The sequence below is a fragment of the Arvicola amphibius genome, chromosome 10 (genome assembly GCF_903992535.2).
Source record: "Arvicola amphibius chromosome 10, mArvAmp1.2, whole genome shotgun sequence".
In the NCBI taxonomy this organism is placed as follows: domain Eukaryota; kingdom Metazoa; phylum Chordata; class Mammalia; order Rodentia; family Cricetidae; genus Arvicola; species Arvicola amphibius.
Window position 1 is genome coordinate 1,676,017 of NC_052056.1, and position 27,536 is coordinate 1,703,552.

The 27,536-nt window shown below is 45.1% G+C and overlaps 1 protein-coding gene across 1 annotated transcript in view; it reads right to left on the bottom strand.

The window, feature by feature from the left end:
- The window catches only part of Pcp4 (Purkinje cell protein 4), a 58,678-nt gene extending 31,442 nt beyond the window's left edge, over positions 1-27,236 (bottom strand). The window contains exons 1-2 of the mRNA XM_038346867.1: positions 27,182-27,236; positions 2,401-2,452 (exon numbers count right to left, since the gene is read on the bottom strand). Of these exons, the coding sequence (XP_038202795.1) occupies positions 2,401-2,452; positions 27,182-27,190 (61 nt within the window). The 5' untranslated portion in view covers positions 27,191-27,236. The remainder of the gene's footprint in view (positions 1-2,400; positions 2,453-27,181) is intronic.
- Between the last annotated feature and the right edge of the window lie 300 nt (positions 27,237-27,536).

The following is a 27,536-nucleotide window of genomic DNA, read 5'->3' on the forward strand; positions in this document are numbered from 1 at the left end:
TGTTCTGCTCCTAGGACATTTTATACGCAGTCTTTTTTGGGCATTGCTAGCCTTTGTGTTGCTCATTCGCAGAGATAAAAGCCTCCAAAAGGCTTACTAATATAATAATAGTGTATCATACACAAATATATGTAAGCAGCTTTTTCTCGAAGTAAGGTATATTTTGTTTATAATAATATGGATTTAAACAGTGCCATCATCCTATAATTATCAAATGATCTCTAATTTCTTTTTGCTACTTAGAAGCAAATCTCTTTTAAGATCTAGGCTTATATAATAAAAAGCCTTATTCACAGTATCTTGACTTTTTCCATTTGATTAATTTTTATACCTCCACAAAAGAGGCTCACTCCATGTCTACTGATGAGAACCAACTCTTAATTCAAAAAGTTAAATAAGTATTAAACAATTAAGAAATAAAGAATAAATTTTTTTTAAAGCTGGCAGAAATTGCAGTTTTTGAATGATAGAAAGGTGCGTCCTCCATAAGGGTCAATCATGCCTGTGGTACAAAGCCCAGGGCATGCAAACATGCCCCAAAGAACCAGTGGCACGGCAAGAGAAGCCAGTGTGGGTGCAGTGGCATGGGTCGCGGGGGACCTGGTGCCAACCCAGCGACAATCATGCCTCATCATTAGGCTCCAGGCTACTCAGGTATCCAGGGCTCACACAGGGATGGGAGGCTCAAAGAATGGGGTAGGGACAAACTCATAAAAGAGATTATAAAGGATGCAGTTGGATAATAAAAGGTTTTATTTCCTTCTTAAAATCGTGTTCCCTACCAGGTACACGGCGGAATTTTCCAGAGGCTGCCCATCATGGGGCATTGCAAAAGGCATGCATCAGCAGACAGGAAAACTCGGCAGGTCTCCTGTCGGGCAGACATCAGCAAGAGGTATAAAACACCCCTGTTCTCTGCACCAGATAGGTCTGATGCTTTGGAAATAGGAAGTTTTCATAAATAAAAGTCCCTTGAATATGATATATAGAATGTTTATTCCTATTTATTAATAAGCAAGCTTTGAAAACTTGCTCTACTTTCACTTCCAGAGGAAGAACCATCTCTAGTGACGCCGATGCACACTAAAGGTCTGGGGGTCTTCAGCATACTTAAGGTCACAAGTGACATTATAACAACAGGTTGGTGACCCTGAGGATAGGGGACTCTAGAAACCATAGTCCTGATGCTGTGAGTTGTGGCTACAAACTTCAGTTGACGGGTGGATATAACCGGTGTGTGACCAGGAGAGTCAGCGGAGGCCTCAGTGAGGAATAGCTCTGTGTGATACACAGATGCACTTTCTCGTTTAGAGCCAAGAGCGTCAACCTTCCTCCTCCCTTTTCAGCCCCTTCTTGCCCTGCCCTCAACTTTCTGATCTCCTTCTAGTGTCCTGCATGCTCCCTCAGACCTGCACAGGAGGCAGAAATTTTCTGGACATAAAATGAGGCATCCTCAGGTTCAGGAAAACCCAGCATCCCTCCTTCTCACCCTCCACTCTGATAAGATCATTGTCACCTTCAGCAGCTCTGGCCGTGACCAGGACAGGACAGCCAGCGGGATGTTCTCCCCTTGAGTCTCATTTGTTATCCAAACTTTCATTGGTGGACACCAGCTTCCCTTCCACCCAGTTGGAGGCAATAGAACTTTTTCCAAAAAGAAGAAGACCATGTTTTGTAATTCATAAAATTTAAGAACATCCAGAATCTAGCATCCTCAGAACAACACTGTAGTCCCCAGGTATTGTGGGGAAAGGTGCTCGTTATTACACAGTGTCCTCTGTCCCAAATCTAGGTCTTCCAAACCAGTCTACAGTTTCCATAAAAATATGAAGTTCATTCCTACAACTGAAGATTGTTCCCGGTGAACCCCGGAGAGAAGGGAGGGGTGTGCTCCCAGCACCCTGTGGTTTTATTTCTGGGGGACTCTGCAGTAAAAGCAAGAGCCCTGCCCCAGCCCCACCGCAGAGACCGGCACTGGGTTCCGGGTGCTCCGGAGGGATAGAGCCCAGTTCCCCACCTCCTTCCCGGAGTCGAGCACAGTTTTCAAAGCACTTCTCTCATTTGATCTCATTTTAGCATCACAACAACTCGGGTGGATTCTCACCAACCCTAATGAAGAAAGCAGAGAACTATATTTGCATTGTAATTAACATGTTGCCCAAAATGGGAGTCCTCTCTTCTGGGAGGGAAACTGCTCTTAGCATCACATTTAGCTTGCTTCGCTTTTCTTTGCAAAGATGGACCACAAGGCTCGCTGTGAGTTGCTAAAAGCCACTCTAAACTAAAGCACTGGTACAAATAGCAAGACCGTCTGTGTGGAACGCACGGTACAAAGTTGCGCATGCCCAGGGAGACGCAGATGGGGGTGGGGAGACAGCAGGACCTTTGCTGCCTTCTTACCATTATCTCCTGAAGTCTTGTCTTTTCCGTTGGTCGCTCCAGCACTTTGTCTCTGAAAAACATTTTAAGAAAGGAAAAAGAAATGATCAGACATATTTAGGACTATCTTCGTCTTTTCTGTTCATTCAAATATCTCTCATATCACACTGAGTTCAGAGTTACCATAACTTCTAAAGCATGGTGCTGGCGAGACCACGAAACAGTGACTCCCAGCAAGGACCTGCTGAAGTTGCCCACCACCTGGCTTGCCAGTGCCCACTGCTGGCTGAATACAACTCAGAAGCCTCATGAAAAGCCAGATGGTGAGGGTTGTTCGTTGAGCATAACCTCATCCAAACAGAAGAAAAGTAACCAAGGCTGCGTGCCAACCCCAGGGCTGCCGAGGCTGGCCGCGCCCCACTCTGTTCTCACACCAGGCACAAGGGACTCTTACGTTCACTGTAGGTACTCTTATGTTGCTTGTTCCTCCCCACTACTGATGCACTTTATCTATCATTGTCTATGCCTGTCCTGGGGATTTCCATTTGTCCAGTTTGGCAAGAAGTATGAAAAACATTATGAGCTATTTTTAATATAATTTTTAATCTTTGACATTTTTGTTCAGGCATATATTAAATTTTAGTCATCCCCAATTAAACTCAGTATGAACAAATAACTTTTAAGGTTAGATTTGCTTCAGGCTAGGAGATTCCTTGAGTATTCTCAAGATATATATACAGGAAGCCTGTCCCTTCAAAGCTTATCATGGTTTATGCAGTTATTTTGATGCATGGAGGAACATGCATCTTGTCAAGCCAAGAGTTTGACAATTGCCAGGAAGCGTCAGTTTGAGAAGACAGGAAGAGGCTGCAATGGCTCTAATTTCTAGGAGAAGGAAATGGGGCCAGTAGGAAGCATGGAGCCAATGGTGTCCTGTGGAAATTACCACTGTAATATAACTACAGTAAAGGGGTCTTGGAAAGACAGAAGCTACCAGAAAAGACAAGTCACCAGAAGTGACCTCTAAGAAGTCATGATGACATTGGAGTTTATACATGAGGCCCAGACCAACCTACAAACAATCTCCGAGAAGGGGTATCAGTGCCCTTCAGTGCTCAATGTTGTCATAAGGGATTTTGGGGTCATTAGTCAATGATGACTGATAAACATGAATTATCCAGGTGCTAATCAGTGTAAACAAACAGAATCAATGATAAATATGGATGTCAATCTAGTTGGACGTCCTGCAGATGCTTACTGTCCTGAGGAAATAATTACCTAAGAGAGCACACCAAAGGGCACACTCCCTCTCCAGTATGTTACCAACACTTTCGGCCCACATTGTTGCTAAGCTTAAAGGCCAGAGGTGCTGTACTCCACCCTGTGAGACAAGCACCTTTCTGACAGGAACCGGGAGGAAAGGCTAGATGACAGGAAAGTTCACAGAAAGCTGGCCCCTTCTTCATATTTAATTTGAAACCTTTGGGTTTCCATAGTGATAGACTTGCCATTGTTCGACCCCCAGCCAGATATCAATTGTTCCTGCCATGGCATTCACCCCTACCTGGCGGAGGCTGTACCACAGCCAGCTTAATTTAAGCCAGAGAGCACAGTCCTTGCCTAGAGCAAATGTACAGGTACCAACAGCCATTTCCTTTTGTCTGTCCTTAATTTGATACTACCGCTTGTCCTGTAATACAAAGCTGGTAGAAGTGTGGCACCTGATGGAAACTGAACCACCCAAATCAGGGACGCAGCTGCCCCTTCCCCCCCCAGGTATGAGGCAGCCCACTATCTAAGCCCTTCCTTGAATAATTCATAGATGGATGGAGATAAAAGGGAAATTGTGCAGAAGGAAAGGTGAGATTTTTCAGGGCAGAATGAAGACAAATTAAATGGGATAAAAGCACAAAGAGGGTGCAGGCCCTGGCCCATCATTTTTAAATGCCTTAAACACCAGCACCTTTCAGGTGCCACAAATGCCACCTAGTTCCATAAAAGATCACATTTGAGAAGCAGGGGAAGACTGAATGAGATGTGCACAGGGAAGGAAAAAGAGGTATTCTTTCAGGATTTCTAAGATGAGGGTTTTTATGTCGGCTCTTGCACAATGGAAGCAAAATGGAGGTGATAGATGTCGTGAGAGATGCTGTCTCAGATAAGAAAACGATCCTGACAGAAAAAAAAAAAAAAACACATCCTTGAAAGCATCTTGTTTCAAAATCCCGGTGACGTTTTCAAAGGAAGACTGAGTGCAGTGGAGGGTGCCCAGAAGCTTCCAGGTCCCCACAGTCTGGTCCTCATACTTTACTGTCCTATCACATAGCGTGACAAGTGTCACTGGAATAAGAAGCAGAGGGTTCAGGCCAGCCCCTGGGACCATCCGACACCACCAGCTCTGTGGATTCTGACATTGTCTTTAATGAGGTGCGTGTTCCCATCAGTTTCAGCAGCCTCACCTTACCCACTTATGTGCTAAGATACAGAGCATAGCTTTGCACAAGGCAAAACTGAGAAGTGCCGAGCCAGGATTATACCCAAAGGCCAGGTACTCAGGTCCTGCTCTTAGCCACTATGCAAGAATGTCTCTTCGCACTATGTGCCACATGTGAGCCACCGCCACAGCTAGGGAAACCAAAAAAGGGAATTCATGTCTTAAGGCTAATATGACCTCATTGTCACCCATGGGGATCAAGTATCAAGAACACTTGGATTATAGGAAGAAGTAGTCAGGCCAATAATAAAGATCTGAAATGTAGGATGGTTGCGAGGGTTTTGAGCTTATATATAGCACAAATACCAGAGTTAAGTTACTCGGAAATAAATGACTGTGTGGCTGGGAAGAATGGACTGATGGATCCATGGATAAATGGATGAATCAATAAATGGACAGATTAATGAAGGTGCTGGTGGATGGATGGGTGAATGACTTGATGGATGGATGGATCATTTAATAGGTAGGTCAATAGATGGGTGGGTAGGTGGCTACATAAGTTAATTGGTGGATGGATAGACAGATGGATCAATGTATCAATGGGTGGGTTGATCAATGGACAGATGGATGGATCAATGCGTGGGTGGATCAATGGATGGATGAATGGGTGGACGGATGTATGGATGGATGGATGCATGGATGGATGGATAGATGAACAGATGGTGGTTGAATGATAGATAAGTGGATGGCCAGGTATGTGAGTGAATGGATGAACAAAGTTTTTCTGTAAAGGAGAATGAGGGAAAATGTTATTTTTAATGAAGTAATAGAACCGTCTACCCTTGGAAAAGAGGCTGCCTTTTCATTCCACCCCCACTGTCACCCCAAGGCAAGAGAAGAGCTGACTCTTCTCTCCATCCTCCACCAACTCCAACTATGACATCATCATCATCATCCTGATACTACATTGCCCCCTGAACAAAACATTAAGAATATAATCTATCATGACTATCATATCATCAAGTGCTAAAGAAAATAAACACAATGAACAGGCTGTTCATCTGACTGGGTGTTTTCAGGGGACTCTAAAGAATTAGTCAAAAGCTGTGGGCACTGAAAACAGGGAGGGCTGGTGATGAGAAGTTGATTTTTATCTCTTCTGGAGACAGGGGTGGTGCCTTGGAAGCAGAAACTCAGCCTTCATCTCAACCACATCAAAACCTGTGCCCTGGGATCTCTCATCATTTAGTCCCAGAAGAAGCCTACAGAGTCTGACCGTCTACTTTGTCACATTACTTTGTCAAAGGTACTGGACCAGGTGTTCTCGTCTGGATCCTCTTCTGCTCATCTCCTGCTCCATCCCATCCTAACAAGACCAGGTTCATAACATACTCCTGTTTGGGATCCCCTGGAGCTCTTCTAAGCTACAGTCAGGAGCATACATATTGACAACACAGCATCACAGTGAGCAGAAAAGTGCCCAAAACATCATTAACACACTCAGTAACATCCTGATAACATCTCTTGTAACCCTGGTTACATTTCCTTTGAGCATAATGGACTCAACATCTCAGACCCCCTCTTCTTCCCTGATAACTCATCCACAAAACCACCACACTTATAGAATAACCACCCTGGTACAAAATGAAGAGCCTGGACTTTACCTTGGGGACCAAATGCACAGGCACACTAAGAAATGCAGTCATCGAGATAGATTTTTGAATGTAATGTTAAAGCTGGCACCAGCAAATTTTAGGGTCGGAACTGAGATTATGTCTGTCTACCCTTCTGCCTCAGGCTCCCGTGCGGCCAAGATAGCACAAATCCCTGCACTTTCCCAACGCAAATATAAGATTCAAGAAAGTCAGTTACAACAACAACTTGGAAAGTTATTCCGACTCAAAACAATTGTTATAACTGTCATCACATGGTGAACCCTAGCTACAGGTTAAGAACGAATGCAACTGCCTCCTGAGTTTTGTTACGTGATTTCTTGACTCTTGATCCTGCAGGCCCACCTGCTACTTCACCCTCCATGCCTGCGATATCAGTATGCTATTTGTATTACACACGAGAGGCTAAATTAGCAAAAGCACTGTCATTATTCATGCTAATTTCCAACTTGAAACACAAGGCTCACTCTGTCTGGGCGTGCACAGCTCTGCCTCTAGAATGAGACGAACATCCTCAGGAAATGACACGTTAATACTGGAAGTCTGAAGTGTATGAAATGCAATATTAATTCTCACATTCCTACAAAGCAAGCACTTGATAGACTGGGGCAGGAGGATTACAGATCCAAGGCTAGCTGGGTCTACATAGTAAATTGTAGTCCATTTTGAACTGCATGAGTCTTTGTCTCAAAAACAAAAACAAAAAATGGGAGGTGGAAGATGTCTTTGCAGGTAAAGAGGACCTGCCAGGCCTGATGATCTGACTTTGATCCCCAGAATCCATACGATGAAAGGAGAGAATGAACTCCTGAAAGTTTTCCTCTGACCTACACAAGTGCAACATCACACACATACACACACGTGTACACATACACACATGCACACACATATGTACACACACACACACCACAAAGAGAGGGGGAAGAAGAAGAGGAAGAGGATGGAGAAGAAAAAGAGGAGGAAGAAGAGGAGGAGGAAGAGGAAGAAGAAGGAAAGAGGAGAAGAAGAAACTTTTTTTTAAAAAAAAATGGGGATCTAAATTGTAGCCCAGGGCTATTTTCTGAAGGTAGGCCTACAGCATTTGTGGGGAAATCTGAATTTATTAGTTATCTAATAGACACGATTCTCCTGGACAGTCTTCCGTTTGTTAAGAAACAAGGAGTCCCCTGGAGAGCTAAGTGCACAGGTCCTGTCTAACCTCATTCAGGCTGCACACACCCAGGTCTCCCGCCTTTTCCTCAGGCACCAACACCAAGCATGGAGAGAAGAGGAGAGAAGATTTTATCTGAGTTTGACTTTGGCAGCTTTGGAAAAAGGCAAATGGACCTTGTAGGGGTTGGGGACTGGGTTTATAGGGGACAAGGAATGTGTAACAAAGAGCCCTTGACTCATAGAGAAATTTCTTCTCAGCCCTGTTGCCAAGCTCTTTGTGTGTGGAAGGAAATGGGTCCTCATGGACCAGGTGTCTGCTTCCCTCAGCTGATTAATTAGGAAAATTCTCAGTTAGAGGACTTTAGTGTCATCCTGGCTCAGAAAATGAAAGGATCATTTTAAAGGTAAGCTATCAGGAGGTTGGAGAGACGGCTCAACAGTTCAGAGTGAGTACAGCTCTTGCAGAAGATGGGGCTTTCATTCTCAGCACCCACATTAAGTGGTTCATGACTGCCTGTAACTCCCGTGTCTAACACCCTATTCTGTCCTCCGCAGGCACCTGCATGTACACGCACATGGCATACACTCACAGAGACATATACACATTTTTTTAAGGAAACAGATTACAACCATCAAGTACATTCACTGGCATGCAGAGCCAAAGTCAGCCTGCAACTGAGAAGCCAGTGCGGACAGTGACAACCCTTGTTTTTCCCTTCACTGAGCCAGGCCTGGGCTGGGTCGGAGAGATTCCCCCACTCTGGCTGACTCACAATCTGGAGGGGTCATAGAGAAAAAAGTGACCAACCTAAAATGTGAGAAGAGTTCTGAGCCCAGAATACCTAAGGTCAAAGGTCTGGGCACAAGCTCCTCATTCGCAGGGGCTCCTGCCTATCGCCGACTATAAGCAGAGGGTTACCCACCAGCTAGGCTCTTCAGTCTCAGTTCCCACACATTAGGGATGAAAGATATTGATAGCTGGGCCCTGCTGGACACATGCCAGAGACCTAGGTCTTGATTCCTGCTCTTCTTCAGTCATCTATGAGGGGATCTTTTCAACAGCTGCCACCCAGGCCCATCCGGTAGATGGCTTCCCTGGGTAAAGAGAGTGTAAGTCCTGGTGGCAAGGCATTCTTTAGCATTTTGCCTTCCCTTCCTGGGTTCTGGCCTCTGCTGGTCCCTGGCTACCAAGCAGTTTCAGGAGGTCCGCGGAGAAAAGAGAAGAACCGTTCCTGTCCATTGCTGTCATTGTCCTAGAGGCTTGGAAGCTCCCGCTAGCAATGCCATTTTCTATCTCCACCCCCCCCCCCCCCCCCCAGCAGCCACGCACTTTCTCTTGTTATTTTCCTCTGTGGAGCTCTCTTCCTCCATGTTACAGAATCCTAACAGTCGCATTGTGACAGCGTTAGGGTCTCCAGATCCCCTACACTGGCAGCATCTTCACAAGCCATCCCCCCGATGAGTCATAAATAAAGCGAGAAGCTCAAATCTGCATGCTATTATAGCACGTTGTACTCCGAGGCACTGAAGGTTCGGATATTGCAGCCTCTCTGCAGAATCAAAATCCCACACAGGAGAAAAATCAAATGAGAAGCCTCCCCAATTATCGCAGCAAGTCCTTCTAAGAGTTCTTCCCCGCTTGCTTTTGATCCCCATGTTTATGAGGAAACAAAAAGGTGTGTTTCTGCTGTATTACACTTAATGTTTTATTGATGAAGGACCAGGGGCCTCTTAGATGTTTGGAGTCTAAATGAGCAGGGTAGCAAAGCCTGCAGCAACTGAGCTGAGAAGCCAGTGACAGCTGGGTCGGCCAGCAGGTTGCTGATGAGCGCTTGGGGCCACAGTGATCATCAAAAGCATGTCATTAAAGACACCTTTCCAATCAAAGTCTCCGAGTTTGCCTGAAGAGCAGGAGAGAATTTTATGCCTACATTTTATGACGAGAGGAGAATAGCTTTAATTTCTTGCCGCTGATATTTTTAAGTCATAATTCTTCTAGCAACATTCCAAAATTTGAGCATTAAAAGCTCTGCTAATTTAATCCCTAAAGGAGTAGAAATTAATGTCAAAAGAAAACTTTAGCTGGAAAGATATAAAAAAATTGGTTAAAAAAAGAGATGAGGATTTGAAGTCGGGCTCTTTTATCCTTGCCATTCTTTCCCTGTGCCCCGGTTCTCAACTCAGAGACACGGCACTCAGAGGCTAAAATTTGCCTGGAACTCTGTTGCTATTTCAAGGACCTGCAACTCACCTTTGTGTAAGGGAATTAAATGGCACACCTGTAATTCCGGCAAAGAAACCTTATTTACAGGCGCTCAAGGGCTGCCACAACAAATTCACTGTGTACTCTTAGCTCATAGCTGTGTGCTTTTTTAAATTAGTACTTTCAGAGATATACACACTTTAAAAAACTGGTACTTCCACCAAAATGTCATTCATCATATTTCCAATACTTCCACTATTTCTTCTGATGGGGAAGAAGGGGCTCAGGCAGGGTCTTACGCAGCCCAGGTGGGCCCCAAGCTTTCTTTGAAGGTAAGGCTGGCCTTGAACTTCTCATCCTTGTCTCTGCATCCTGAGTACTGGGGCTGTGAATCTGTGACTTGACCACCACTGGTTCTTGTAAAGCAGCATTTGGAAACCACTGTGGCTTGGTACCCTCCCTGCATTTATGTGAGGATTCAGTCACCCTTAGTCAACGGAGGTCTGAAAATATTAGTGTAGTCTAATGATAAAGACAGAGAAAGACAGACAGACAGACAGAGAGAGAGAGAGAGAGAGAGAGAGAGAGGGGGGGGGGGGGGGGAGAGGGAGAGGGAGAGGGAGAGAGGGAGAGGGAGAGGGAGAGAAGGGGGAGGGAGAGAGGGAGGGAGAGAGGGGGGAGCAGAAAGAGACAAGGAGATAGAGAGAGAAGTAGAAGCAGAGAGACAGGGAGGGAGACAGATGGAGTGGGTATGGAGAGGGAGATATGCAGAGAAAGGTAGAGAAAGACAAAGATACGGAGAGATAGAGAGAAACAGAGACAGAAGGGGATATAGAGAGACCCACAGAGAAAGGAGCCAAGAGAGACGAGACAGAGAGCACACATTTACTCAACTTTGATTACAATATTGATTACAATATATAAATATAATTGCTCTTTTCCATTATTCAGCATTAATCTCTTAACTGTGCCAAATTCACAAATTCATACAAAGTACGGATATACAGAAAACATGTCATGACTGGGGTTCAAGATACCAGCAATTTTAGGAATCTAAGCATATAGCGAGAAAACAGCTATATAAGGTTTAATCATCCCAAGCCCCTGAGGTCATCGTTCTGTGACATTAGAGGCACTGTGGGTACCACACTAGAACCTTCTTCACCTAGAGACCACTAGGGAAGGAGGCAAGCAAGGGGTACGGGATGGAAGAGGAAGTGACCCTAAGAACACAAAGAGACTTTTCAGGAGGATGTAACAGTCAGCACCTCCATGATAAGACTGCAGACATGCCAAAGCACACACAAGAGAAAGGTGAATGCCAATATATATATATATAAACTATACCTTTGAAGGCCTGGCTTAAAAATACCAACAACAACACAAACAGACATACAAAACTTAAAACAACAAAATGCGGTCATAGATACCCCAGGGCATCCCAGTCCAGCTGTTCTGAGAGCTGTGACCCTGAGAAGGACAGTGAACTTCCCTGGGTCACGGTCTGCTGGTCTACAAAATGGGAACAAGAAGGCAACTCCCCCAGCGAGCTCTGAGAACTGACCCCTCACACTGCAGCAATCACTCCCTAAAAGGAGTAGCATAGCATTGAAATGGTAAACACAGGCCTTTAAAGAAGTGGGACTGTTTCTCTGCCATCATACACACAGTGGTATATGTTTACAGTAGCAGAAAAGGCTACTTTTGACTCAGCCATGGAAGACTGAGAGTGACCATTCATCTCACGCGTGACTGAAGGACGCTACACGTGTGCCTCACCATCGTGGCTGCTTTATCTAGTCAACCTCTTCAAGGAGAACTAAAAAGCATGAAATTTAGCATGTCCCTACAGGTACTATGAGAATCCAGAGATAGAGCACTATTTCTGACCTGTAGCCTCTCCCTGGGTCAGCAATGCCGTTGTTGGTCCCAGTGAAGGTTTCCTGGACCCCTGATTCTGGACCACAGATATGCTTTTTGATTTTGGTACAAATCACAGATGGTATTTTTTTTTCTAGAAAGGGAGATGTGCTGATGGCCAGAACACAGTTGAGGGTGGAAAACTGGGAGAAGTTAACGTCACATCATATGTGTATATTGGACTCAACCGCTTCAAGTCTGAGGTTGGATGAAGGCCACATGAATTATCAGTTTAATCCACCCTTGGACCTCCTTGAAAACCCAAGTTTGTGTAATATCGCACTTTTTTTTTATCCAAAGACACCCTATTCCTCCCACAAATCTCCCCCATTGACTGCCTGCATTTGGGGCATTTCCTTAGATTACCCTCATGATGAAGGGCACTGGGGTAAGGACCATCGATGCACTTGCCACAGATGCTACGCTTGACAAAGAAGACAGAGGCACAGATATCCTGAAGTTTACGAATGTCTTGTCACAGAACATGCAAGAAGGCACCTGATGCCCACAGAGCAGAGACGGACAGAAGAGATTCGCTTCTCTCCCTGCTCCGAGAAGTAATGGATGACCAGACGTAGGGCAGCAGTAAGAAACAGGGTGAATAACTGTCGAGGCAAAGACACAGGCAGCCACAGGAACTCAGACACAGGCTCACCCACAGTAGCTCATTGGAGGACGCTTACCTTGTGAAGATGAAAAGAGGAGAAAACTCAACAGGCAGAGCCAGTTTTCAAGGACTGAATGAAAGCCATGCTGTAAGCAATTAAGACATGCACAAAGTCTGCCTGCCTCTCCTGTAAAGTGTGATTTCCTTCAGACTGTCGGCATTCCTAAGGCCAGAGGTGCAGAAAATCACACGGAGTCAATTGGGATTTCAGAAACTGGCCACACAGAGAGATACATCTCTCTCTCTCTCTCTCTCTCTCTCTCTCTCTCTCTCTCTTTAAAAAAAGATTTATTTATTAAGTATACAGTGGTCTGCCTGCCTGTATGCCTGCAGGCCAGAAAAGGGCACCTCATCTCATTACAGATGGCTGTGAACCACCAGGTGGTTGCTGGGAATTGAACTCAGGACCTCTGGAAGAGCAGGCAGTGCTCTTAACCCCTGAGCCATCTCTCCAGCCCAAGAGATACGTCTTTTCACTGCTGTCAACAATAACAAGATCATTCCCTTCTTCCATCATGTGTTGCATCATAGATTTGCCCTGTACCATGCTGGGATGGGTGTACTCAAGGACAAAGAATAACTGGAGACCACTGTCTTAGTTCTCTCTCCTGTTGCTAACCTGACAAAAGCAATAGTTGAAAGGAAGGGTTTCTTTTGGCTTACAATTTGAGGGCTCAGGGCTCACAGTGTGAGGGACATTCCATCACCGAGGCAGAGGCATGGTGGCAGGGGTGTGAGGCAGTTGGTCACACTGCAACCACAGTCAAGAAGCAGAAAATGACCGGGCCGTAGTGGCACATGCCTTTAATCCCAGCACTCGGGAGGCAGAGGCACATGGATCTCTATGAATTCAAGGCAGCCTGGTCTACAAAGTGAGTTCCAGGATAACCAGGGCTACACCAGAAACCTTGTCTTGAAAAACATGGGAGGGTATCACCAACATTGACAGTCTTTCTACCTTAGTGAACCCAGAAGTTCCTTCCCAGATGTGTCCAGAGTTCTGTTTCCAAAGTGATTCTAAATGCCATCAAGTTGAGAACCAAAATCAGCTCTCTGAATGAAATCGCACAACTGGGAGAATCTCCACAAGTGTCCACCTACCCAGGTAGCTACAGATCCACATCTGGCTATATCAACCCTTTTGTGTCTGGACCAGTAAGAACCATCTGCTATGCTCAGCTTCTTCAAGCGAACAAGAAGGAAAATGAAGAAAGAAAAGACACAAGCCAAATTCATTGCTACCCGGGAGAATACCACAGTAAGGCTGAGTGAATGGGTGATACCTCAAGTCTGGCAAACACGTTTCCATTTCTTCTATCAGCTTAAGGCTCTTTCTTCAAATACAAATGACCAAGTTCTCCTTTGCAAGAGCATCAATGTAGCAACACAGCATGCCAAATGAAGCACAATTAATAAAAACTCAGAGACAGAAATTGGGGTTCAACCTGAAGAATACAAAAGCAAAAGAGCTAGCCACTGGCTCTTACTTCAACCTCAGTCCAAAAATGGCGATCCTGTCTCCAGGAATCTCAGAATGAGAATGAGAGCTGTCTTCTACCATCTTGTAATCCTCTCTAGGACAGGGATTAAAGGCAAGCCCCTCCCGGTTTCTATGGCAAACTAGTCTGGTTACTGAGATTAAAGGTGTGTGTTACCACTGCCTTGTATGTAAGGATGACTTGTAAGGCCATTTTACTCTCTTATCTTCAGGCAAGTAATACTTATTAAAAATACAAATTAAATAACATTACACATGAGCTTGGCACTGTTAGGGAATCAGCCCCATGGAAGGTACAGCACCGAAGTCCAGGCCGGCAGATACAAAGGCTGAGGTGGAAAGAGGTTTCCAAGTCCTCCCAAGGTTGTTACTACCGAGTAGGATGGTGGAATTTGAACAGACCAGCATGGAAATCTAGCATGTGACCCTTAACGTTGCCTTTTTACAGGGGAAAGCCTTGACTTAGAAGATGAAGGACCTCAATGGGAGGTGCCTTCTACCACTTGCAGCACAGATAACTCAGTCCATCTGCGTGCAGACTTGGGTCATCTTTACCCCTCCTTGTTTGAAGAACAAAGCAACTGCACAGAAACTGAGGATGTCACACACAGTTCTACATGGAGTGGTATCTGGGACATCTTAGGAAACAAGGTGGGTTAAGCATATTTCACGAGCTTAATCTTCAAACTTGATGGTGACGGGCTCTGTGGGCAGAGTCAGTGTAGTGCCAGAGTCGCAAGCCTGTGTGCTGAGCCTGTGAGAACAGGATTCTGGGAGCGGGGAAAAGCCCTTGGTGACTCCTGACCTCTGGTCACACGGTTGGGAACTTCGTAACTCCTCTGGAGCCAAAGCCTCCTGATCTCTTGCTGAGAGCAAATGCTTATTTAGTACTATGTGGTGCTAAATGTGCTTCTCTCAGAAGGGATACCAAGCTTCTGAAGCAGGAGACTTTCTCTTTTGGTATTAAAGAAATTGTTAGATTTTTTTTTTCTCCACTTAAACGAAAATAACTTCACGAAATGGTAGAAGGCTGAGGTTGTATGCTTTTGGAAGAAAGGAGAATATTTTGTCCTAAATTAGCTATCATCGTTCAATACTTAAAAATTAAGACAGATTAGAGGACAAGCAAAGGCTAGGAAGATGGCTCAGTTGGGAAAATGCTTGCAATGCTAGCATAGTGTATGGGCTCAGATTCCTGCAATCCGTGTGAAGAAACCAGGTGTGATGGTGTGTTATAATCCCTGAGGTGGGAAGGTGGACCAAGGAGGACTCTAGAGCTCACTAGCCAACCAGCCTAGCCTAACTGATGGGTTTCAGTTCAGTGAGAGACCCTGCCTCAAAGGAAGTGAACAGCACTCCTAAGGATGGCACCCAATTTTGTCTTCTAGCCTCCACATGTGTGTGCACGCACAAACACACACACACACACACACACACACACACACACAGAGAGAGAGAGAGAGAGAGAGAGAGAGAGAGAGAGAGAGAGAGAGAGAGAGAGAGAGAGTATTATTAATCAATTCCATAACCTCATTGCTCAAACAATTCTCAGGGTCAGCCAATTGATTCCTGAACAAACAGATTTCTCATCTGCCTCAGAGTGAGCCCAGAAGCCTCTCCAGATTGGTGAGAAAGACCCAGTCCACCTAGTTCTAGGGTCAGACATGGGTCATTTCAGAAAGAACAGACTGAATGTCTAAAGCCCCCTACCTCTCCAGGGGGACAGAATCACATGTTATCTCCGCAGATGCTTTCGTTTTCTGTTTAATTCTTGTTTGTTTTCATCAAAAAGCTACCAAGGCTGCTATGTCTACCCAGGGCTGTCCATGGGGTAAAGTGATTTAGGCAACTGTGTCAGACTACACCCTACGAGGGACCTCAGATTGGCTCTAATTTCTGTTGACACTCTTAAGAATGTTTAACAAGGGAGGATGAATTCTTTTTGTTTTTCCCACAAACTGTCCCAACCTTGAGCTAAAACACTTGAAAAGAGCCATGGGGGAGAAATAGTGGGGAGGAGTGGACGTAACAATGGATGTTTTTAAATTCCCTCCTTTCTGGTAGGTCTGCTGGCCACTTCCATCCACAGTCTGTGTCTCACTTCTGCATCGTGATTCTAAAGGGACACAGGAAGCCAGAACAGGGTCCCCTGAGGCTACTTCTCACAGCTCTGGAGTCATCTTAGGCTGCATCTGTGTGTGTGTGTGAAAATTCAAAGCCTTCATCCAGAATTCAACTGTAGGGAAATACTCACATGAGTCTCTCCCAGAACTGACTCTCAGCAAGAACTCAGCATGGAAATTTATTAAAAAGGTGGCCCCTAGAACGAAACAGGTCAATTCGGGAAATGGGAGAGATTAAATCCCAACGGGGGTGGGGGAAACCGCTATGAACTTGAAGGAGGTATTTTGTGGAGGTGTTTGACAAATTGCTACAACTATTTTAAGAAACATTCTTCAAGAAGAGGCAAAATAGCCTACATTTCTAATGTGGAGAAAATTGACAGAAAAAAAAATTTTGAGAGATAGTCCTGTATTAGCTAGAGATTTTTAGAGGGCTGATGCAGATGTGAGAACTGAGTTATAAATAGAAGCCGAGTCCATCTGAGGGCAAAGTCTAAAAAGAAGAGAATAATAATGATGGTCAGAAGCCACCTGGGGCCCTAAGGCTTAAAGAATGCAGCCATATGCCGTCATGAATCAGCAATAGCTCTCCTGGAAGATGAATTGCAGATGGGTCTAAATTCATAAGAATTCTCACAATTGGAATGTGTAAACTTTACAAAATAGAGCAATGTTAAAATTCCAAGAAAAAATATTGTTGACTGCACCTTTGTGACTTATTTCTAATTTATCATAGGGAAAATTTTCCCTCTTCATGTTTTTTTAAAGCAATAAATCAATGGAGCCCCACTAGGATTAGTTAAAAAAAAATAGGAGTGTGTTCTGTCAATTTTAGCACATTCTTGACACAAGGACGTGTGACAGCTTGTGCCAATCTGACAGAAATCTAGGATCTCTTGGAGAGAGTCTGTGTTGCCTATGGAAAGTCACTTGATTATGTTAGCTTATGTGGGAAAGCCCATCTTGGACCAACACGGACAGGGACCATTCCCCAGGCGGGGAGTCCAGATTACATAAAAGGAGACAATCTCCTTAGCTTCCTTTCCTTTCTGTATCTTAATGGTGGATGTGGTATCCCAGTTCCCTTGAGCTTCTGCTGCTGTAACTTCCCCATCATGATAGACTGAAGCTGGAGATAAACCTTTTCTCCCTTAAGTTGCTTCTGTCAGAGCTCTGTACCATGGTAACAGAAAAAGACACTAAGTCAGAGATCCCAAAATTAAGTATAGCATGACAATAGGTGTGTACCCACTCATGCATCCTGACTATGGATAACTTCTCAGTTGACTTTAAAGTGCTAATACTTTAAGATCCTCTCACTGTTGTTACTGTGATCCTCATCAGTAACCGAGTCCTCCCTCCTTCGGTAGGCTTCACTGAACCTTGTCTCTCTTCTTCTTCACAGCCCTGCACAGTGAAAAATCTTCTACTACTTCCCCGACTCTTGTACTCCATGTGGAAACTGTAGTAGAACCAATCTTCCATGGTTCTGTCTCCCTACTAACACTAAGAGGCTGGAACTGTGTGTTTCCACACCCTCAGCAGTGTGTGACAGGTAAACCAGATGTCCACCAGTGGGAGTTCAAGGCTGTGCTTGGGATTAAATGGTGTGGAAGACACAGTCACTTATAATGTCACACTTGTAGAGGACAGGAAGTGACATGACTTATTAAATGTGTGGTTGTCAATGATATAAGCAACAGCTTTGATCAGGACAAGGGCCATAATTCTCTGGGACATAGAACATTCTTTCTTATTCAGAGCCCTGGGAGGTGAGAGAGGCATGGAAGTGGTTGGTAAACTTTGCCTACAGTATCTCCACAAACTATTCCATGGGCATAGAAATGTTATTGGGACATGGGGAAAAGAAATCAGGACAGAGAGTAAATGCAGGGAAGCCACCCGGGATGCCAGGAACAGACCTGCGAGGGCCTTTGTTCAGACGTCTATGGGGCTATTTTTGCTAGAGACTACAAAAAAATACCCAGGACTATGTTGTTTCCAATTATTTCTTGCAGATACTTAAGTGGAAGTGAGACTGGTATAAAAGGTAGTGGGTAGCTTCCAGAATATGACAGAAAATAAGAAATTTAATAGGATGAGAAATGTGGAAGAAAAAACAAGACCAGCTTTTTTCTCAAGAGCTCTGGGATTTTCAACGAGATTAATTTCAGGTCACTCAGTCCCCTAACGAAAAATGAATGCTTTCAAGCCAGTAAAAAGTGCCCATAAGTCCCAGGTACTTGAAAGGCTGCAGCAGGAGGATCATTTGTCCCCAGTAGGCAAGCCTGAGTGAAAATGAAAGAACCTGCCTTGAAGACTGATGGATGGATGGATGGATAGAAGATAGGAAGACAGACAGACAGATATGTAAATACATAGATGATATATATGATCGATAGATAATAGACAGATGATAGACAGATAGATAAATGATTGATAGATGATAGAAAATGATAGATACATAGATAGATGCATAGATAGATATGTAGATAGATGAATAGTAGATATGGTAGGTAGTTAGGTAGGTAGATAGGTAAGTAGGTAGATGACAGGTAACAAATGAGAACTGAAAATGGCCACTTTGAGTGGTGTGACTCTCTCCTTCAAATCTGACTTCTATGTATAGCTGTAGTCCTCTCCCATGTCAATAGTTCTTGAACAAACTGACACCAAGCCAACAGGAGCGGGGCCACCATGTTCAGCTGTACACGAACACAGTACAACTCTGGGGGTTTCATTGACACAGGACCCTGTTTGAATTCCTCTGAGGTTGTAAGCCAAGTCACTGTCAAGATCATGCTGAGTGAAGAGAATTGAGGGCTTATGTTTGTATCTGCTCATGGTAAGAGTCATTAAAGATTGGGTTTCACAAACATCTCATACCTGGACTGATAGGGATTTTCCCTTTCTAGAGGTGTGATGAGACTCTCATAGCTGGAAAGTGTCCTTGATATCCTCCCTAATGGCATGCCGTGAAGGAATTACTATGCTACATCAGATGTCTCAGGTTCCATGAAGAGGACTTAGCACCATCTGTCTTTAACTAACTCACCTCCCTACGGCAGGTAAATGGCTTTTAATGCACACCACACCACAGGCACAGATAAACCGTGTTAGCACACAAGCATAATTCTAAAAGAAACAAAAGTGAGTGTGCATCCATGTACATAACTGTCAACGATGGGGTTTAACCAAGCCGAGGTCCTTGGGGGATACCACTCTATTGTCCCGTCCCTTCAGTATCTGAAAAGAGGTCTGAGCAATCCAGTGATGTGGTGATGGCAGCATCATTGTTAGGCCAATGGCAACTAAGTGAAGAGTCAGAGGTGGGAGGGGGAAGACTGGCGATGGCAACAGAGGGGTCCTCAGACAGACAGGGGGGGTTCTCAGACAGAGGGACAGAATGGTACAAACCAATGGCTATAACAACTCAGGTGTGCTGTTCCACGCAGAACTCTGAAATGTGGAAAGAGAGCTCTCAGAATCTTTGAAGGAAGCTCTTGCCCCAGGTGGGTGTTCTATTAATCTGTGTATCGCCATGTGGCTGTGGCTTACCAGGTAAAGTTCTATCCAGCATCTGTCTCCATTGGGGCTACATGGCTTCTTTCTAACTCCACCATCTTCTACCAACACCTAGGTACAAACTTGCCTGTCTCTGATGCACAAGAAAACAGCTCTCAAATGAAACTATTACCTAATAATAATATTATACTTGTAGGGAACATTCTTTGACCTTGAACATGCGATCCTCCTGCCTCCATCTGTCTTCCCAGGGTTGTTCAGCATAGGTGTGCACCACCATATCCCTTTTATGTGTTTGCATCATTGTTGGTGCACACTAGACAAGCACTCTACCAACTGAGCTACATGCCAGCTCCAATTCATTTTTCTGTATTGAAATCTAGTTATATGACAGACTTGTATATCAGCTTTTGAAAAAGATCTTAGGAAAGGGGAAGATACATTTCCTTGTTGTATTTTTATTCTTATTTGATTGAGATAAATGTTCACATGCATTCTCATTTCCAGCAATTATGTAAACAAATGTAGCTAGTCACTTTGCTAAGAATTTAGCAGAGACACAGGTGTGGTGCTCTGAGGTCACATGACTCTTTGGTTACACCTCACTAAAACAGGTTTGGATTTTAGAATCAGGATTTTAGAATCAAGTCAGTCAATATCCCAGCCCAGTTCCTGCATGGTTGGAAACAGACCAGTGGCTGCATCATAGAGGTGTATCTAACATCTGAGTCTTCTTGTAGTCAAGACTGTCTACAAAAGAGGGCAGGAACTATGTAGGAGGAGGTACTTCCCTGCACCTGGTCTCACTGCTTTGCACTGTGCAAATGACTTCCTTTGAGTGGGAAGAACAATCCACCCTGATCCCCAAACAGATGCTCTGTGCAGGGGTCCTGTTGTGCATGGAGGCTTGTTTTCATGCCCTATGACTCCAATTCATCTCTGTTTTATTTAGCAGGTGGCAGGTTAAGGGCAAAATAAGAAATGCAGGAGTTTAGTGGTTGATTGATGTCTCTGCTGGCAAAGCCATAAATCTGGGCAAGTGCTTCTCCTCTCAGAAACCGAATGACAAGCCACGCCATGAAATCCTGATGAGGAAATGCAGTACTATCTGTGAGGCACAAACAGTAACAGGCAGATGGATGCCCAATGTGTGTGACTAGGTGGATTTGGTCATACAAAGCGGCCCTGGAAATGGAGGTTAGACTTATGGGTTTGGCCCACCAAGCGGTGAGGCAGGCTAGTTTGGTTTGTCTTACCTACAAACTTTCTCATGTTTCTACTCCACTGAAGGGAAATGTGGCTACACCCCTCACTTCAGTTTAAAGACTGGAAACTGCATAGCCAAATTCAAGGTGAAGGCCAACAGGGCAAGAGTCTATAACAGGGTTGTGGGTGTAGAAAGGGCTCTACCATGGAGCACCCCAAGAAAATACATTTGGGTTGCTCACCTTCCATGTACTAATACAGTCCTGTTTAAGATATTTAAACGTATAAACATATTTTCGGACCTAAAGTAGTCAATTGTGGGGCTGGGGAGATGACTCAGTCAAAAAAAAAAAATACTTTGCAATCAAGCATGAGAACTCTATCATATGCAAATCCCAAGTACTCACATACAAAGCCAGGCATGGCAGTGGGTACCTGTAGTCCCAGCACTAGGAGGTAGAATCCCTGGAGCTTACTACTGTCCAGCCAGCACAGCCAACCTGTAAGCTCCAAGCCATTCTCAAAAGAAAGGTAGACAGCTGAAGAACACCACTAGAGACTGTCTTCTGGCCTCCACCATGTGCACACACAAGTACACGCACCCCACACATGAACACATGCAAAAATATTAATAAGAAGAAAATAATAAACTGATTAAATGTTTTAATCAAAATATCTGTTTTCATTGCTGTAACATTTTGATAATTATTGATAGTTAATTTTAACTGTTGATTAAAATATTTACATCTACAACCTGCCTTCTGTCTGTTTAGACATATTTTTCCTCCAACAATATGCTGTGATTTACATGTCTGTCTCCATGCCAGAAGCCCTCCTATGAAAGATCTGCCTAGACTCTCTCAGATTTCTCACACAGCTGACTATTCTGTCTTGATACAATAGAGTCAATTTCTGCCAACCTGGACTCTGTCTGTCTATGTCCCTTTTGTTTAGATTCCATACAACTCTTCCGAAGTGAGTCGTCTCGAAGGAGGCTAACGGGGATTCGCTTTGTCTGAGCCGACCCTTCCTTTAGCTCTCTTTTCCTGGCATTTCCCAAATGCCCAGTGTTCTTCCTCTTGGGATTTCCCCATCTTCTCTCCTTTTCTTTTTGCTTCTATGGAAGCATGAGTTCTGTGTATATGGCTACACCCCCACTTCCCACTTACAGAGTTCTGAGGCACACCGGGGGTTTCAGATTGGGAGCAAAGAACAAAATGCAGGTTCTGTTCCCTGATAACACATCCTACAACAATATGAACGCCTGGAGAAAGAGCCCAGATAATCCACACTGGAATTCCACTGATTCATTTAGTTTGCAGACACAAACCTGGCTATGCCCCTAGAGCCCTGCCTTTTCCCCGTCAATAGGTAGCAGCTTGACAGGCCAGGAAGGATGCTCTAGTCCCTACAGTGAGCCTGCAGGGCCTTGCGAGCATGCTGGCTCAGGCTGGGTTTAGGAAGCCTTCAGACAAGTGCAATATCAGACTATACACCTGCAGCCTTTACACTGTTTGCAGAAATTAGTGAGAAACCTTGATTCTGAGGCTGGTGGTTCTGTTTGAGGCTAACTGGTTCCTACATCCTGCAGACTGAGGAGACTGGACTGAAGCCTCTCAGAGCACCGAGGGAAGAAATGGACATCTAAATGCTGGTGCAGGGGCTGTGTCCATCATTGACTCGAGAGGTTTGCCTGGCACAAGCATGGGTCTCCTTTTCATGCTGATCACACCACCTTCACCACACCATCAATAAAATCAATGGCGAGTCATTTACTCAGTTTTTTCTCTCTGGAAAAAAAATATAACCATGCACCCTGCCTTCATTCATTCTTAGAATTCAAAGGAGAAAACACTGGGTGCTTCAATCTTGAGCTTGGTTAATGAGATGCAGTTTGGGAAAACAAGTTTTATGACAATCCACTGTGATCACCAGCCCTGAAAACATGTCTTTGGGCTTAACCATGGAAGCTACGTTGTCATCACCATCCAACAGGACTTAATATCCCCATTTGAAGGAGATAATAATGTCTACCATTGTGTGGTTTAACATGAGCAAAGTCCACGTTTGAAAATGACATTGTGAAATCCATTACTCTGCACAAATAATATATGATAATAAATATTCACTAAGTGGAGTCAGGTGGTGGTGACGCACACCTTTAACCTCAGCACTCATGAGGCAGAGGCAGGCGGTTCTCTGTGAGTTCAAGGCCAGCCTGGTCTACAAGAACTAGTTCTAGGGCAGGATCCAAAGCTACAGAGAAAGCCTGTCTCAAGAAAAAAAAAAATTCCCTAAGTGAATCTCGCTGGATCTTTCCATATTCATACTTCATGTGCTCCCCTAAATGAGGCTGGAATTACATAAGAAATCAAACTGCCATTTGGCCTTCCATTGAAAACACCATGTTTGTCTGTAATTCTCAGAATCCATGAGTAAGCATCGGTCTAAGCCACACAGTCCTTTCCCAAACCCAACCACCCATGCAGCACACTGGCTCCAGTTCACTGCGGCAGTGGAGTCCTAAGAACCTAGGCTACACCTTGGGTCCTGCTGTCTCCTAACCTCTCTCTCCAGTGAGTTCCCGGGAGCGCATACTGTGTCAAGCCCCCAGCCAATGTTGCACATTTTTAACCTGTATCTACTTCTGATTTTAAAGCCCATGCATCTTCTGTGCTTCCTACCCAGTGCAGGGAGCCGCAGAGAGTCCCGGTGGAGTAACGGGGAGGGGACAGTCAGTCCTGCTTTCTTTGTCCTTCTGGATCAGTGTTTTCAGGAAGAGGAAATGGGTCTGTTTCAGTGCTCGGGATACTTGTGTGTGTATACACATATGCCCTTGGATGCCTTTGATCTTGTTTCAACCACGTCTTCACCAGGCATGGTCTTTTCACTATGGCCAGCATCTACATGGACCAAAGATCCTCAGCTCTGGACCTGGGCTAACCCATCCCACTTAAGCCAAAATGACCAGAGGGCCTAGGACAGAGTGCTGGGGAGGCTTAGGGTCTCATGTCTAATTATCAGCTCTGCACTTCTGGGAGATCAACATGGTCTGATGTGTTATATAATGGAATCATCTCCCCCAAACAGTTTCCAAACAGGGTGAGAGGGCATGCCATGTTTTAAATTTATTCTCCATTAAAATATCACTCGGAGCTCTCCAAAACGAATTTTGTTTGTTTTGAAAAGCCACTTTAAAGCAAACCCCCATGTGAGGACCTAGGATACTATACTTGCTCCCAGGAATCCTTTTTAGCAGCGGAGGCTCTTCCTTCTTGTACATGGTACTTTTCAACCTTAGGCCTTGCTGGAAAGATTTCAAATGTGATTACCAGACTTAAGCCTACATCTAGATCCCAGTTCATCCCCTGGGTTGCCCCAAGCACAGCTGACACACTTTAACACGGTTGGAAATCAGATGCCCCAAAACCACCTCCACTCTCACTCCCAAACGGTCCTAAATCTGGATTTTATTTCTTTGCTATATTTTGTTGTTGTTCTATTTTTTTAAAATAAATCTATTTATTTTTTATTTTACATCCAGGCTGCAATTCCCCCTCCCTTCTCTTCAGTTGCTCCCCCATCCCAACCATATCCCCCTGTTTCCCCACCCCCCATCCACCCCTTCTCCATTTCTGTTTAGGAAAGGCCAGGTCTCCCATGAGATCAACAAAACACAGAAGAGCAAGTTCCTTGCTACACTTAAGCTGTTCTCCTGACCACATGTCGTTCCCCCTGCAATAAATGAATAAATAACAGTTCTGAGGCACGGAAACCACACTGTGCTAAGTTGTCCCCTTTTTAAAGCCAGCGTGAGGACCAGTTTACAGTTGCCCCTTCCCCTTTAAGGCCAAAAGTCCCAGAAGTGCAGAGCTGACCCCAGGCAGCCTTTGGCCTTTCAGGGTCTTTTCTGTCCAGTATAGGTTTGTGTTGACTTAAGGGATTAACTGGAGATCTCTGGAGTTTCTCCACTTGCTATGAACCCTGAGGGCTGCAGAAAGAGACTTGGCACGCATGCACGCGCACGTGCACACACACACACACACACACACACACACACACACACACACCTGTACCAGCCCCAAAAATTCTGAGGGCAGGGGGAAAGCAAGGTCTCTGCTTTGGCCAACAACTAGTCATGTATGATCATGTGTCTCCAGTCCTGCCTGGGAATTATTGATACTATAAGCTATGTGTGTAGTTCATCCAACTAAGGGAAATCTTTGGAACTCGGTGCCCTTCTCTGATCCTTTCCTGACCCTTTATTAAATCTTAAAGTAGATTTGTTGTAGTCGAAGGACAAATCCCTCTTTTCCAAAGAACACCTCGAGCCAGGGACTAAGGGACTGGCCAGCAGCGGGGAGATCAGGAGCAGTGGTGTGGATTAGAAGCCGCGATGGGTGCCAGGGAAAGCTGTGGACCCAGAAGCAGAGTTGGAACAAGCACTGGGCTGTGACACTATTTCGTGGACAGCCGGGACAGGGCGGAATCTGTGAGATTGCCCTAATTACAGGTTCGGCAGAAAGGAGGTTGTGAACCTAATTGTGGGTTGACCTCTGGGACCAGGCTCCTCCCTGGGGATGAGCCTTGGCAGGAAGAGTGGAAGAGCACTATCCAGGGTTGCTAACTGGGCACAGGAGAGCGCCCCTGCTACAAGACTAGTCTGCTCTCTAGGCCCCTTCTTGATGAAAATCTGTTGAGTTATGCATGGGAAAAGCTGACTGCACAGCCATCCCTTCCTACTGCAGACAAGGTGAGGTCCTCCTGAGCCTTGTGCTTCTGAAGTCTTAGTGAAGCCCAGAAGAAAGCCCCTCCTCACACACAGAAGGGAAAAGAAACCTTGTCCTCAATGCCCTTGCTCCTCAGAGCCCAGGATGCTCACCTCCTTCTGCTCCTCCCTGCCCCAGCTGTTCAAAGACCCCCATGTGCATTTGGACTCCACCAGGAACCTGGTACCAACTACTTCAGTGTGACAAGGCTAGTTCTGAATCTCCTCCTTGTTAGCTGGGGGCCCTGAATCAGTGAATGCTTTTCTCTGTGCCTCAGTTTCCTCATCTGTCACAGGCTGCCCAGGGTACTGAGAGGTAAACAGAACAGGGATCCGTGTGGGAGTGCTTGGCACTCACTGGGCATCTTCACCATGAGGCAACCAATGGCTGTCCCTGTGGCTCCTGTTCCCAGGGTTGCCAGGAGACTCCCATCTCCCAGCCCAGATCCACCCCCTCCCCCAAGCTCTTGGCTCTGTCCCACGTCCTGTACCTCAGTGCAGCACCACCTCGCCCGCCCTTCTTCCTGTTGTTTATATCCAAAGCCGCCTGCCCATCAAAGAGAGGAGAGCCTTGAGGAGGCATTTCATTTCTGAAGTTTTTAATTCTACTCTAGACTTCCAAAAAAAGATCACACATCTGTCAAACAATTTTTAAAAAAAAAAAATAAAATACAAGGAAGATAACAGATCTCTCAAAGTAATTAAGTATCAACCCAGGGGAAATGAAAACGGACTTGCCTGGCTTCTAGTTGAAAGAAGATAGCATTGTATAACCCCAGATCTTCATGTGGGAGAGATTGTAATCTCTTCTTAAAATAAAAATATGCAAGCCACCAATTTACCCCAGCATAACACACTCTGTATACACATAATAGGAGAAGCATCTTCAGTTTGAGATGAACTCTCCTGCCAACACCCCCTGATGCCTCAGAGGTAGCGATCTGTCTGTCTGTCTGTCTGTCTGTCTGTCTGTCTGTCTGTCTCTCTGTCTCTTTCTCTGCCTCTGTCTCTGTCTGTCTCTCTCTCTCTCTCTCTCTCTCTCTCTCTCTCTCTCTCTCTCTCTCACACACACACACACACACACACACACACACACACACACACTTAGACTAGGACTTTGTATGCTTCCTTGGGTTCTGTTTAACGGATTCATGGCAAGCTCTGTCTGTCACAGGCAATGATTCTGCAGGAGCTGCCACCCCAACACAAATCCCCACTCCCCACCTCTCTTCTGAAGCTGTGTTTCCCAGGTGGCTAGCTCTGTCTGCTAACCCTCAGATTGTGCCCCAAGGAAACACGTGAAAACACACTCCTTGGAAGAAGCACAAACCCTCAAGAGAGAGTCAAACAACTGGCTTTCTCTTCAAAGGTACAAAACCTAAAGTCACAGATCAGAAACGATATACCTACCCTTTTTTTCTTTCTTAAGGTTGATTTCAAAAGTTGTAAACTTATCCAGTTTCTACACTGTCATTCAAACCAAGATATCAGGAGACTCTATCCTCAAAGCAAATAATGACAGGATCCATTTACGCCTCAACCCCACTGGGCACCCTTCGTGTTTCTGAGACTCCCAGAGGTGCAGACCCTTCTCACTCCCCGGTTTCCCTGTGCTAGCATAAGCATTGCTCACCTCACTCATGTTGGCCTGACTCCGCAGCTACGTCCCACAGAACAGCACAGAAGGCAATGCTCAGGGGTGGCTGTTTCTCTGGTCCTGGCTTTTCTCTTAAAAAGAGCTGCTGGATGGCATCATGCCTCCCGCCAGCCAATGAAATGCGTTCACCTGTCTGAACGCCTGCAGACATACTAGAGTGCAAAGAGCCACCTAGTGGAGAAGCGTGGAACTGCGCAGTAGGTCTCAGCTCCGCTTCCAAGCAGGAACCGAGAAATTTGTTGCATGCCAGCGCATCCACCCTAAAAGAATTCCGCACCTTACCGCAGAGATACTTACTTATCCATGTTCGTGGCCGCTCTAGTCACGATAG